The sequence below is a fragment of the Seriola lalandi genome, unplaced genomic scaffold (assembly GCF_002814215.2).
Source record: "Seriola lalandi dorsalis isolate HSWRI2012SDOR001 ecotype SW California unplaced genomic scaffold, Sedor1 jcf7180002054928, whole genome shotgun sequence".
In the NCBI taxonomy this organism is placed as follows: Eukaryota; Metazoa; Chordata; class Actinopteri; order Carangiformes; family Carangidae; genus Seriola; species Seriola lalandi.
The window spans coordinates 119,743-135,121 of record NW_019525480.1 but is presented as its reverse complement, the minus strand read 5'-3'; the positions used below and the strand labels follow the sequence as shown (position 1 = coordinate 135,121).

At 41.7% G+C, this 15,379-nt stretch overlaps 1 protein-coding gene across 1 annotated transcript in view; it reads left to right on the top strand.

Annotated features, from left to right (window-relative positions):
- LOC111644289 (serine/threonine-protein kinase 4-like) overlaps positions 1-15,379 on the top strand; it is a 34,587-nt gene that overhangs the window by 12,920 nt on the left and 6,288 nt on the right. The window contains exons 7-10 of the mRNA XM_023393091.2: positions 28-165; positions 590-721; positions 886-1,093; positions 12,484-12,635. Of these exons, the coding sequence (XP_023248859.1) occupies positions 28-165; positions 590-721; positions 886-1,093; positions 12,484-12,635 (630 nt within the window). The remainder of the gene's footprint in view (positions 1-27; positions 166-589; positions 722-885; positions 1,094-12,483; positions 12,636-15,379) is intronic.

Below are 15,379 nucleotides of genomic sequence, written 5' to 3'. Positions count from 1 at the left end.
AATGAATTCTTACATTTCCTCCTCCAGGCCATCTTCATGATTCCCACCAACCCTCCTCCCACGTTTCGGAACCCAAACCTGTGGTCGTCGGCGTTTCAAGACTTTGTCAAACAGTGTTTGGTGAAAAACCCGGAGAACAGGGCGACGGCCACGAAGCTGTTACAGGTAACTACGTAAACCTGCTGCTGAACCTGAAGTAACAGTGACACACGTGCATGAACAGTCTCTATAAACAAACAAAGACAGACTGAGTGAATATATTCAGCACTTTTTATCTGCTGCTTTCATATTTTACCTTGTGCAGTAATTCAATGTCTCCACCACTTGAGCAACTTATAATTACAAATGACATGTTGCACTATTTGTTAAGTCTTAGTCGTGTATTATGTCTATTTAAATTTGAGTTTGTATATTTATATTTGTATATTTTCTATATGACGGCACATTGACTTTGGCTCAGTGACTGTATATTTATGTTGGTCAGGAAAATAGAAAATGTGTTGTCACGTTTCTTTTCTCATCAGTCAGTCAATCTCTCTCTCTCTCCCTCACTCTCTCTCTCTCTCTCTCATGTTTGTTGTCCCTTCAGCATCCATTTATCAAGTCAGCCAAGCAGAGCGCCGTCCTCCAAGCCCTGATCACAGACGCCATGGAGATCAAACTGAAGAAACAAGAGGAGGCGGAGCAGAGGGAGCAGGATGCGGAGGATGATGACAACTCGGTACAGACATGACCTCTCCTTATCCTCTGCTGCAGTAGTGGTCAAAACATTACGCACTACATCATAACATAAACAAATAAAATCATATTTTCTGTTGGTAGTAATCACAGTCACAGTTCAGTGATCCATGTGAAGTAACGCATCACTTTCTGCTTGTGTTTCAGGACGACGATGACGTCGACCACGGGACAATGGTGCGGGCGGGGACCGGAGACTCGGGGACCATCCGGGCTGCTGGTTCAGCAGGTTCGCCTAGCGGTACGACACGGACTATGATCGAACACGAGGACACGGGAACCATGCAGTTGCAGCTGGGCACCATGGTGATCAACTCTGACGACGAGGACGAGGAAGTGGACGGGACCATGAAAAGTGAGTCGGAAACTGTGATAGTTACAGTCTGGTGACAGTCTACAGCTGAATGGGATGATATGATATTTATAAATACACGTAATGATGAGAGTCCAGCAGGTGGTGCATGTCCTGTGCATAAAGTCACTATATGCTGAAAAAAATAAATTGAAATCGTGAATCAAGCCGAAGCTTGAAATCAGTCGAGGTACATTTTTTGACTATTATTGCACAGGCCTGAATTCTATAGTGAAGATTATGATGGTGACGAATCATCCAGAGATGCACTTCCACACGTGTCGAGGTGTGTTACACATACACAGGTCGACACGTCTGACAGTGGGAGGAGGAATTGGCTTCAACGCTTCTGAAAACAGAGTCAGAGGGACTCAAAGATGAGGAACTATTTGAACAGTTATCCAGAGGTAAAGGGTTAGAACAGCGGCACGACATTCCTCATTATCATCACTGACACTAAATGTTTTTGTGTTTCATTAGTTTCCCCTTTTATTTTCTCAAATATGGGAAAAAAATAAAGAGACAAAAAATCCATGAATCATCAAAATCATGAAACAGCTGTTGGTTTTTTATCCACTAGAGGGCGCAGTGTGACCATCACACACACAGCAAGGAACTGGTGGATCATTGTGTGTGTGTGTGTGTGTGTGTGTCAGACTGTACATTATCTTGCAGATGAGCTAAAGGGCAGGAAATGAACAACAGCATCTAATGACTTTAAAAGTTGTATTTCCGTTCTCACTGTTTTAATAAATAATGTTTGTTAGTGGTAAAGAATCTGTAGATTAAAGGTCATGGACGCCTGAGCTCTGCTGCTTCTCCGTTTGGCCGTGAGCTGCGTCTCTTAGACGCTCCTTCAGTGGCCTGACGGTCAACGAGATTCACCATTCAGTGTTATTGTGAGTTTCCCTGTTATTCTCAGAGAGAGTGATGCATTTTGGGTCGTCAACCTGTAAATCAGTAATGTCTAAATTTACTATCAGGAAGTTTCCTTCAAACATCTGATGAAGTGGTTGATACCACTGTTTCACTCAGTAGAAGTTTCACTCTCTCACTGTTTTAATGGTAAATACAGTAACTTTAAATTCATAATGTGAATTTTGAAAAACCTAAGAACCTGTAAAGAACCTGTGTGATAATCTCTTTGACTTAAGATCTCTTTCAACAGAGAGAAAGAAAAACAACACAACCGAACATACGACAAAACACAGAATCACAGACGTCAGTAAAGGAGCAAAGAAGTGGAAGGTCTTTAAATATAGAGTTAAAGTGTCCTGAGATCTGTTCTGCACAGGAGTGTTTTTAAATTAAACTGAAGCAGCTTTTGTAGAAACCGTTAACTTTACATGTTAATGAAGGATCCCTCAATCTACAGTTAGCCAGGTGACCAGTTGCAGCAACACCTGGTGTGTTTGCTGCTCTGTTGTCATGTGTTTGTTATTATAGTGCAGACATCAGAGGACACAGTGGAAGGACAGATTAACGTCATCACTGTAACTACCTGGACATGTGGTCAGTGGCAGAGATCTCCAGTCAAACCCTGGATGCATAGTTCAGACTTTAAGCAACAAGACTTCAGTAAATGCAGTTGTGTCAGTTGTCAGTCAAACGAGTTACTGTCAGGTTTGTTTACATCAGATCAGCTGTAGGCGACATGCAGTGATAGCAACTCCTCTGATAACACAGCAGATACAAACTGAAGTGAGTGAAGCTTTGGGCTTCAACTTGAACTTTTTTTTAGGCTCATGTTTGTTTACATTTTGGAGAATGAAGTGAACTGAATTATCACTTTTAACTTCCTGTTTGTTTTGTACCATCGGATGTACTGAACTATCTCTGATCACTGACTGACGAGCTTCTATTTTCTCTGGTTTACCCTCAGATTTATAGACAGTTATTTGCAGTGGTGTTTTCATGTCTGTGTTCAGGTCTGACTGAACAACTCAGAGTTTCACATGTCTTTGGTACAAAATGTGAGTTTTGAATATAGATATCTGATGACTTGATAAATGATCCTATTCATCTGATTGGTTTTGGAGATCAGTTTGAGTGTTTTGATACGATATGTGAATAAATGTGACCAGTAATATCAGACATGAGGAGCTCTCAGCCCCTTTTGTTTTGTCAGTATTTGTCAGAGTAAAACAGGGTGGAGACCCCTGGTCTACGGTCTGAGGGTGAGGAGTGTGTTTGAAGGGCAACAGACTCGTGTCAGGATTCCACTTCATGCAATGAAAACATTAACTTGTGCCTGGGTGTCATTTATTCAGAGATATGATGGTGCAGCTTCAACCTGTTGGAGTCTTTTTTTTATTGCAGTGTGGGAGTTGTAGGCGTTGGATGTATTAAAGCTTTTGGAAAAAGTCTCAGTAACAGTTGGACTGTGTTCATCAGTGCTGGCAGTCTGTAGGTGTGTTTTATGTGTTTGTTTTTATACGCAAAGAATTAACCCCAGTGAGACTACAGCGCGCGCGTGTGTGTGTGTGTGTGTGTGTGTTTTCTGTCTAACCACCACCAGAACACTTGTTGTGCTTCACTGATGAAAACAAAGCGACTGTGTGAGATTACGTCATGATATCACAACTCCTACAAGCTACACCACATCTCATGAGATTTATGTTGCATCCACGGGAGTGTGGCAGCGTTAACAGCCCCTGGAGGGAATAAGCAGCATCTTGATGGTGACAGGGGTGATTTCCCGCCCTGTAGTCTCCTGCTGAAACACACAGAATAGTCAGAAGTGATGGGGATGAGCATCTGCAGAGTAACAGCAGACAGGGGGACTCCACACCTTTTAATGATGCTGATGTAAACATAGACACGTGTGACAGTCACACACACAGTAACTAAAGTTTCAGACATTGATGATGCAACATGGCCGACGTTATCTCTCTGTTAACTTGATGGTTTTTGGTCAGACAGATGTTCATGTTCCTCACGGCTTCATTCAGACATGACGACACATTTGAGACATTAAGATGACACAGCAGATATGAACCTTCCTCAAAGGTAGTTGAGTAATTATACAGGCAGCTCATGTTAAACAAGATGATTTCAGTTGTAAACATGAAACTGTAGGTTTAATTCTAAATATGAAATATCAAAGCCTTTTATTTATTATTAATATATATTAATAATACATTTAATTTTATTCATTTTTGTATTCATATATACGTACATGGGTGTGTATATGTTTGGATATGGGTGCATTTGTGTGTATGTATGTGTTTATATATATATATATATATATAAACATGGGTACTTGACAGTATAGATATGTATATGAAAAAAAAATACACACACACACACACACACACACACACACACACACACACACACACACACACACACACTGTCTCCTGTCTGATGTCCTGTTATTGAGTTAGCATGGATCTCCACTGCTGGCAGTTTAAACTGCATTAACACAGGAACATTTAGAGTTTATAATTACATTAGTACCCCAATATCCTTCAGTTGTGTGTCTGTGTGAGTGTGTATTTCTCTGTTGTGTCCTTTTATGCCTGAGCTTGAATGTCTGTGTGTTTTTGGACAAAGTTGTGTGTATATCGGCCTGTGTGTGTGTGTGTGTGTGTGTGTGTGTGTGTCCCAAATTAATGACCATGGTCTGATGCTGAGGGGCCCTGAGGTTCAGGATAAGGTATTAGATCAGAAATCCATACTCTCGTAATGGCACTGAATAATAAAAAGCCTTTTAATTCACACTAATTAGCCACTAACCCTCAGTCACTTGAATCCATGTTAGAAACCTCTCTGTCGCTCTCATCGCTCATTGTCGTCTGGCCGCTTCTCCGACTCACTCAGAGTCAGGATTTATTAAATGGCCGATATGTTAATGTTACCGGCAGGATATTAAAACCAGAATCCACCAATAAAACCTCCATCAGTGCTCAAAACACGTCTTTGGTCCACTTAGTGTTTAGATGTGTTTTGGAGATGACATTAGAGCTGAAACAATTAGTCGAATGATTTCTCATTTCTGTTATTGATTCTTTTTACTCAGGTTTTCTTCGTTTTCATTAATTTATTACAAAGGAAACTAGAACGGCCGCGTCATGGTTGTATCGCTCCTCCACACAGACCAGTTTCAGATTACAGTTCTGTTTATCCACAGTCACAGAAACTATGAACCATTTATGTGGAACATTGTTATAATTGCTGTGTGAAGGCTTCAGTAATGGATAAAAAGTGTTTTGTTACGCACCACGAACTTGACCTCTGACCTTTGACCATCAACATCTAATCAGTTCATCCTCAAGTCCTCATGGATGTTTGCACCAAATTTGAAGAAGTTCTGTCGAGGCGTTACTGAGATATCGTGTCCACGAGAATGAGACGGACGGACGGACCAGGGGAGGAATAAAAACATACTGATATCACTTCAGATATCTACAGTTTTACCAGTTTGTGATGAATTTTAAAAGAAGTCTACTTTCTGTGTTGTATAATCTGTTGTATAAAGTCCAGAATACACATCGATGTGAGGAGTAATCATCAATTTCAGACAAAGACGTAGATATTCTGATGTCACACTGAGTCTGGAGTTTATTTAGAGAAACTGTTTGATTTATTTTAAAATGGTTGAAGTTACATTTTGATGTCAGTCTGTCAGAATCAAACAGTAAGAGGTTCTCCATGGAGCTGCTATAAGGTGATGATGTCCAACAATAACACACAGATCCACTGCAGAAGAAGCAGAGATATCTAATTCTTCATGTAGAGGCGTCTCCCACCTCTCTGAGCCTCGACAAAGTTCACACTCAGCGTTTTGAACCAGAGACGTCGTGGTTCATGGTCAGCGCCTAAACCCTTCACTCAGACTCACCAACAATACAGTTCAATATTTAAAGCACAGATAAATTGTTGAATCGTCTCAGTCCGTTCTGTTGTCACAGATCTCTGAAATCTTTCCGACAGCAGCTGTTTCTTCAAATTTAAAGTCACAGGATCTGAGTTTTATGCCAAAAAACAATAGTAAGGTCTTTTGAGGGAAGTAGTAAAGTGCTGTTTTAAAATATCAGCTCAGACATTTATTACAGCTGAGCTCATGAGATCATTTCAGGGTTTTATTTTAAAGCCTTTTTCTTCTTTTGTTGCTTCCTCCAGCAATAAAACACAAACCGAGGCACAGACAGAAACAGCAGCAAAAGACAGAAGTTAGATGCAGTTACAACCTTTTCCTCTGTCTCTACATGAACGGCAGTGAGGTGATTCATACATTTGTTGTTTGAAATTCTTGTGAACCTTTATGTTGCCTTAATATTAATAATTTAAAGGTTTTTCCACCTTTGAGCCTCAACAAAGTTCAGATGTTTAGATGCGTCGCTCTCTCGACACAGTGACATTACACTTTAACATTTACACTTCGAGAGTCTTTAGCTCTCTTTTTCTTGTAAAGCTGCAAGTGCAAACAGCACAGTGAACTTTGCAAACGCAGTCTTTAAAAACAATAGTGTACTTTCTGGTTCCGTCTTTCTAAGAGCTCTAGTTAAAATGATCTAGCAGCTCTCTGTACCTGCTCAGCTCTCACAGCTCTGAGCTTCATTAAAGTTTGATTTTGTTTTTCTTTTTGTTTTTCTTTGGGGAAGTTGCAGGAGCAGATGGCAGTCCTCTCCAGAGCCGGTTCGGCCTTCAACTTCAATTCAAACTGTGTAAAACCTTTACTCTCCTAAACCTGTTGTTTTCAGGCTGGTTTTAGAGGCTGCAGCGTTTCTGTGACCAAGACATTAACAGACTTTAATCCCACTGAGGGAAATGTTGTAGTTTTACTTGTTAAAACAAATTAGCAAATTTGATCTGATTGACTTTGGATACTGTAGAGTCCAGTATCACTTTACAGCAGGTATAATAGCTGCAGTATATATATAGCTATTTTTAAATATATAACAGTGTGTCGTATAACAATGTGACCCTGTAAAAGGAGTCTCTGGCAGTGATGAACCTGCAGCTCCCTCGGCTTCACAGAGCTTTATAGTGAGTTTCAGCTTATTGCTTATCTGTGCAGACCTTAGACAAATGGCCGCAGTCTCTGTGACGTCACCCACAGTTTTCTGAAGAGCGGTTTTGAAGCTCAGCGTGAGCTGCTACACCGTCACCATCTTGGCAGAGACTGACTCCGCCCCTAACTCCCAGTTAATCAAAATATGGGCAAAGAGGAGGGGCCTGTGAGGAGCTGACTGTGTGCAGGCATAAACTCACCCACCTGTCACTCAAGAGGCCACGCCCTCAATCCTCCATAACTGTAGTCCTTAATAAAGATGTAAGCAGGTGAGTTTTATAAACAGGTGAGTTATATAAACAGGTGTCATGAAGGAGGAAATTATCTCTAGAGACCAAAACAGTTTTTGTACCAGGCTGTAAACATGTTTATTTCTGCTGTAAAGTTGGACATTTTAACATGGGAGTCTATGGGGACTGACTCACTGTTGGAGCCAGACAGCAGCAGACAGATGTTTTCAGAGAAACAGCTGTAAAGAGCCTGTTCTCTACCTGCTGCTGAACACGGGGGAGAAACAAGTAACTTATTCACAAACAAGTTCAACATATCATCTTATAACAGGTGATGCTGTGATCACAGTTTGTTCCCGCTGCTCACAGGTGAGAAAAATTTCAGTCATTACGGGTTTAAACTTCTACAAAGCTCCGCCACGAGAAAAAACATTTCTACTCTTTTATCTGCAGTCAACACAAACATGTCGACGTCCTGCAGTGATGTGGCGGCTGTGAGGTGGTTTTCCATCTGACTGGTCAGTGTCAGAGCAGATGGAGCCAAATAATGGGCTTGTTAGTGGGTGACAAACACTAATGGAAGAAACCTTTTTATGACTCTTTTGTCTTTTTGGCTGATCAGCTGATCAGAGCGGCTCAGGACAGTCAGACGGCATCTTCGACCTTCAGTGTCTGTGCAGGGATTATAATTAATCACCCAACTGAAATAAAATCATTTTAGTTCACGTTCCAGTAAAACGATCCGAGCACTCCCTCTTCTTTTCCTTCCTCTCCATCTGTTATCAGAATGTGGAAAAATGACAAAGGCCCTAAATGTCACGAGAATCTATTCATTAGAAAAAGGCAGCGACTGAGCTGCTTAAATTAATGACAAAATTGAAGCTATCTCATGAATCATGGTGCGTCACTCAGCTCCCCTCGTCTCCTCATCTCTCCGCTGTTTACTGAAAAACACAAGATTCACTTTCAGGCTGAGAAAAGGTCAAGTAAAGAAATTCATGCAACTTCTCTCTCTACATTTCTTCTCATTGTCCTTCGTTCACGCAGCGGACGCAGTTCATGATGTTTTTGTTCTGTTGTTCACTTTGGTTTGTCAAGTGTAAGTTTCCTTCCTCACCGACCACATGGCAGGTGGTTCAGACTCGATGTGCATGTCGTGGGTCAGTGTGTTGAAGAATCTGCTCAAAAATGTAGTTTATTTAAAATGTGTTATAAAACATTTAAACTGAGCTCCATTAAAATTGGACCAGCACCATGTAAAGTGAAGTATAGCAAGTGTCCCGCATGTTTGTTGAGTCCTGGCGAGTCAGAGAACTCAACTTCATGTTTTTGTCTCAGGCTGAAGTTTAAAGTGAAAAATCATGTTTCAGAGACTCAGGTGGAGCCTGAGCTCGTTGAATACTCCGGTCTCACACTTTCTCATGTTGGTAGTTTTTAGGAAGAATCCTGGGGCCTGAAGCATCAATGATGCGTACAACATGTTTATGAATTAGCATTTATAAACTCATTCCTTTGACCATCTGAACACACGGTTTAAAAAAATAAAAGTAAAGTAAAATACTTCAGTTTCACAATCAGTGAAATTCTTCTTCTTTCTACGTCTTCATCCGTTTATGGCTAAATGAGGGAGTGAAACGAGGCTCGCTCACATCCGCCAATCTGAGATGCGAACGCACGGTTTTATAATCCTGATGAAAATAATTCATAATTCTGGTTTTGTGTTATGTTGTTACGTTACACATAGTTTGAGTCTGAGTTTTATGCATCTGGCCGCTGGTCGAGCTGCGTTCACGTTCCTGAGATTGTGAAGATCTTCGATGAAGAACTCGTTGCGGTTGTTTCTGCATCGATCATCCCACTTTAATCACTGCGTGGGCTTCTTCACCTTTGACCTTTCCTCTTGAAGACGTGTGTCATTGATACAGTTGTGATGCGAGTCATCACAGGAATAAGTTCCCAACACAGACTCTATCAGAGCGTGTACATCCAGAAGTATATAAACACAAGACACAGGAAACGCTGCTCGCCACGGTTGCTTGCCTCCACATGGGGTCGGCATAGCAACCAACAAAGCACAGCAGGTCACAGTTTATAGGAGTATGAAGCGCAGTTGGAAAGAGTCTCTGACCTGCCAGATAATTGCTCCAGTTACCCGACAACACCAGATAACAAACTGGAATCAAAGACACATTGGATCATGGATTTTTATGTGTCCGACCTTCTGTCATCTGATGTTGAAAAAACTCCATATTGGGAAAAACCGCTGCTGGTTTCCTCGAACAATGACTTCTCCAAGCTCCGTGTTCTTGGCAGCGTCATCCAGAGCGGCGGCACCTCGCCGCGGAAAGAATGAAAACAAACCACAGAGCCACAAGATCGGTGATGAGATATAGGAGAATGCTAAAGTGAGCTAACGTCTTACTGTCTCTGCATTAATCTTCTTTACCAAGCTAAGAATACACACAGCATAAATACCTGCTTGGTGACTATCAGGTTCTGACAAATACACTGTAAAGGTTTGATGACAGGTGTTTTTAATGTTGCAGTTTAACCACCAGGAGGCAGACACCTTAAGATCCACCTCCAGCAAGTGAATGAATTTACCATCAGAGCTGCAACCAACATCCTTTTCTGAATGAATCGTTTGATCTTTAAAACATCAGAAAACTATATCCTCAGATGTTTTGTTTAAAAAAACACCAAAATATTAATATTACTATCATGTACGACCAAGAAAAGCAGCAAATTCTCACATTTTAGAACCAGGAACCATCAAATATTTGTCATTTCTTCTTGAAGAATTACTAAATTGATGGAGTCTGGTTGGTCAACAAAACCAGAGTTAGAGTCAGTTAATGAACCAAAACAATGAGCTGAAAACTGTTGAAAGCAGCAGCAGGATGTTCAGTCTCCGACAGCTTCACAGAACGCCGTCATAAACGTTTGGCAGTGGCGGTTCAATCGGCTCGGCTCAACCTGCGTTTAAACTGGCTCGTAGCGCCACCTGCTGTCGTGGAGGGTGTTACAGTGGAAAGGTTGAGCCAAAAGCCGTGATACGTTTTTGTTTTTGTTTCTGAAGCATGATTTTTAGAAATATGTCGTGTTTCTGTTTCATAGGAACATTTTGTTTTCGCATTCGTTTGTTAGTGGTGTTTCACACTGTGTTTGTTCGGCATTTATAAAACCTGTTTTGTTTGTTAAGTTTTGGCAGGAAATTAGCTCCAAATGAATCTGACATTTTGAGTTTCCCATCCACTAATGACCAAAACAGAAACATCAATCTGAATACTGAGCAGATGATTCACATTAGATATTAGATCATATTAGATTCATACAGATAAAAGGAAGAAACTTAATAAATGAGTGGAAAAAGTGTGTGTGTGTGTGTGTGTGTGTGTGTGTGTGTGTGAGCGAGAGAGAGAGAGAGAATGATAAAGTTCCAGTAATTACCTGTCCATGTTTACAACCTGATAATTGGCCACAGATTTATTTTACCTGCTGATATAAAGCAGAGAGGAGAGGAGCAACATGTGGCTTTGAATCTGTGAAAGTTTTTTACATAAAACCACAAAACAATAAAGAGCATGGATTGTTAGGAGCAAGTGTTTTCACAGCGCTCACAGTGCGGCTGTATGTGATCACGCTCGATGTGTCTGTGCTGTAGGAGTGGAGACTGCAGTTACACCACAACAGATTGTTAAAGCCGTGAGTCGAGCAGCTGAACTGATCTGCTCGACTCATCTGGGCAAAATTACAGACGAGGGTTTGTCCAGTGAAGCAGTGAAGTCTCAGCAGCTCCACACACACTCACACTTTCATGTTGTCTTCATCCACACACACACACACACAACACACACACACATCATCACTCCCACTGTTATTATGTCCCATTCATTATCATACAGAATCAAGGAGAGCACATTTGTTCGTGTTGTCTGTGGCACGTTTGTGATTAAACTGTAGATTTCATTTTTATTATGTTTTTTTTTTAATTCAGCTTTAAGAAAAAATCTGAAAAAAACATCAATAAAAAGAAGAAAGAAGGTGTTAGACGTGTTAAAAAGTCTTGTCTAAGTTGTAAAATATTGATATTATATCCAGTTGTGGACTGATTGTGCTCATATGGAGCTACACACTGAAAAGTGATTGTTGTGTTTGACTCGGCGACATCACACTGTAAAGCTGCAGCTCGGTAACTCACTGTCTCATGATGGACGAGTGTTGCTTTAACTGTGGAGTTAGAACAGAGTTCCCACCCGGCCTGTATCTGGCCTTTAGTGAAGGTGTGTTTGCTGTCACTGGTTCTGTTCACACAGAACGGGTAAAACCATGTTTGCTCTGCTCCTGCCCCCTCCCCACTCCCTTTACTAACTGTAGCTGCAGCGTCTTGTAGCCTGGAGGAGCAGCTGCAGAGATGGTGCAGTGAGAGATTGTTGACTGTAGATGTACGATGAAGGGGCGATCACATACCGATCATCTATGAGTGCGATCGGCTGATACTGATCACCTTTACCTGCCTTGCAGATGGCGTTTGTTGTATCAGTGTCTCACACTTTGTAAAAGTTCCACTTGCTGACATGTTGTTTAGTTTTGGCGGCCTGTCGTGAGGCGGGGCCACACACCTGAGTATTAACCACAGGTGATCGCTTTGAAGGCCATCACTAACTAGAAGCAATAATTCTGATCCACTGATCACGTTTTTAATGAAAATCAGGCAATCGTGATTGGCGGCCGATCAATCGGACACTCCCCAGTACAATGCTTCTAAAAATATATTCACCACCGTCTTGGAGATTTTCACGGCTGCAGAAGAAAACTGCAGTTAGAAGCTGAGTGTCTGTGTGAAGGCAGAGAGTGTTTCATCTGCTACATCCTCCTGAGAGGACGGCAGCGGGGCCCATGTACAGGTGGGGCCCATGTACAGGTGGGGCCCATGTACAGGTGGGGCCCATGTACCGGTGGGGCCCATGTACAGGTGGGGCCCATGTACCGGTGGGGCCCATGTACAGGTGGGGCCCATGTACAGGTGGGGCCCATGTACAGGTGGGGCCAGGCTTCAGTGGCACTGTGACAGAAAGTATAAGAGTCTGCTCGTGTTTCACATTAACGTTGAATCAGCTGTGATAAAGTAAATGTTTGTTTTACAGGGAGAGACGAGACGATGCAGCCGGCGAAGCCGTCCTTCCTCGAGTACTTTGAGCAGAAAGAGAAGGAGGCGAACAGCCACAACGACGGAGGAGGAAGAGGAGAAAACAACGCAGACAACCGCAAACTGCCCGGAGAAGGAGATCTGGAAGTGGTGAGTTAGAAGCTCTGTGTGTGTGTGTGTGTGTGTGTGTGTGTGTGTGTGTGTGTGTGTGTGTGTGTGTGTGTGTGCGTGCGCATATTTATGGTGTTTGACTTTATTTATCACTTGATATAATGAACATGGTTCATGTTTGAGTGTTTTTTAGGTTTAATTGTTTCATCTCAGTGTCTCATTAAAGTTGCAGAATCATGATGTATTTAATATTTTTGGCCACAATAACACGATTGTGAAAATTTGAAACCATCGCTTCCCTGGTTTCATGTAATGGAGACGCGGGTCCCAAGGGCCACATTATACCCGGTCCAGTCGGGTCCTGCTCATGTCAGTGTGTCTAAAACCTGAATGAACCACGTGGACTCGCTCTGACCTCCGGGCACATTGTGTTGTGGTCGCTGTGGAGGAATGAGAGAAGTGTGACGCACCTGTAGTTCTGCTCTGGTGTCTCCGGTCCTCTGGCTGCTGTGTGAAGGAATTCATTAATAATCATAAATCATTTCAATTCAAAACCTTCGGAGGTTTTAAAATCCTGATTAAAGGTCTTGTTTTCTCACAGTCAGTTTTTTGTGTGAAGTTCTGTTGCTGTAAGTTGTTTTAATAAATGATTATCAGGGTTGATGCTTTGGCTCCGAGAGCCGTCCTGTTGTAGAGCAGTGAGCTGATGCCTCTGCAGAGCACATTACAGTGAGTTAGGAAGCAGAGGTTGTTTGTCTTGCTCAGGGACATTTAAGCAGGACAAATGGCTTCTGTTGGAATTAAATATTAAATATGTGACCTTTTAAAGCGCGGTGGCTTCTCTTACCAGAGACCACACTGCTGCTCAGCTCCAGACACTCAGAGGACACTGACGCCTCCTCTCTCTCCTCTAACACAAACCACAGCTGAGGAGGAAATCAGAACAATGAAGCTGTTCCTCACATAATTCGCTGGGATTTTTAAAACGAATATGATTCATTTAAACAGCAGTAATTATTAGTGGCTGAAGGTAAAATGCTGTGAAATGTCGAAATCTGTGACGTCGTATCAGCAAAGAGTCGTCTGAGTGTTCGCCTCCATAAAAGAACAAAGGTGTGTGTGTGTGTGTGTGTGTGTGTGTGTACCATGATGATGTGAATGTATGTGACTGTGTGTGTGTGTGTGTGTGTGTGTGTGTGTGTGTTTTGTGTGTAGTGTTACTGAGACTCAGATGTGTGTCAGTGTGTGTTTGAAGTTGTTACTCTAACAGACAGTGACAGGTAACCGAGCGGTGACCCCGATTTTCACTCTTGTTCTCCTGGATCGTTAATACTTTAAAATGTTCACATGCTGTCACACACACACACACACACACACACGCAGGTGTATCATAGCTCAGTGCTGTGACACCTACAGTAAGCACATCATCTCAGTGATGTCAGACAGGAAGCAGATTTGGTTCAGTTCACAGTTCCTCAGGTTTTGTGTATTTGAGAAGAGGAAGAGAAGAAAGAGTTTTCTCAGACATTCACAGCCACGCTGTCGGCCATCACTGTCATCAGTTAATATAAACATCATCATCCTGGTTCATCAGGTTGAGCCCAGATCCACAAAGAAACTTTATAAAATCCTTGAGGCGTGTTTGACATCTGTCCGTGCTGCTTGTCATTATTTACCAGATGTCCAGACAGTGACAGTCTCATTACACCTAATGGACAAAGTGTCTCGTTATTAACAGCTGTGAGCGATGAGTCTCAACCAGCTCTTCATCTTCATTTAAAAAAAAGCAAATAATCAAATGATAAGGAATCATTTTGTGAAACACTGTGACGGTTTTGAAACCAGTGTCTTATTTTTAATTTCGACGTCTTTTGCTGTTTTTAGTCTTTGTTTGTATTTGTGTCTTATTTTGAAAGGCCCAGCTGAGATCACAGTGACTGTGCTCAGACCTCACAGCATCTTAATACTGAAGGTAAAAACACATCGCACCTGTGTTTTACTGAAGCATTTAGAGCTGAGGCTTCATTGGAGACACAGATCCTCCCGGGGATTTGTTGTTCCATCAGACGTGCAAACGTGAGGATAAAAAGCTCATTTCTCCGGGTCTTTAATACTTGGAGGCAGCTCGTTGATGGCTTCATGTTGACTCTGTTTAATTTTAGATCCGTCTACTCTATTTTTGTATTTTGCTACCAGATGTTTTTTTAATACAGTAATCTGGGACATGATGCCTGGTCCAAAACTCACATGTACATCTTTTTGACTTAAAGTTTAATTTCACTGTGTAAGGAGACACTTCCTGTATCACCAGAGCTTCTCAGGTAAATACCAAAGTCACAGTAATTATATCAGCAGAGAAGAAGTCAAATATTAAGTCCTTTTTTTATCACTTTTCTTTATTGTTTTTGAACATAGTTCGTCACTCGTCAAACCCCCGCACATGAGCAGAAAGCCATCAGCTTCTACAACAACAACAATGATGGTTTCTAAAATGATAATTAATAAATTACCTAAACATGTAAACATACGTCAACACATTAATATGCGTACCTACATACCTGTAAACCAGAACATCTATTTTAATAAAAGGCAAATATGTGTTGTATAGTTTGTTGGGCTTGTGTTCAGCTGCCTCGTCTTAATGTTTTCCATCTGATCTGTAGCTTCATCTTCAGCCTGCGACACCACAGATACATGGAGGGAAAAGCACTGACCTCCATTATTCATGAGAAGAGACAGAACAACCCATCTCCCTCAATTGCTCCATTCTTCCCTCCCTCCCT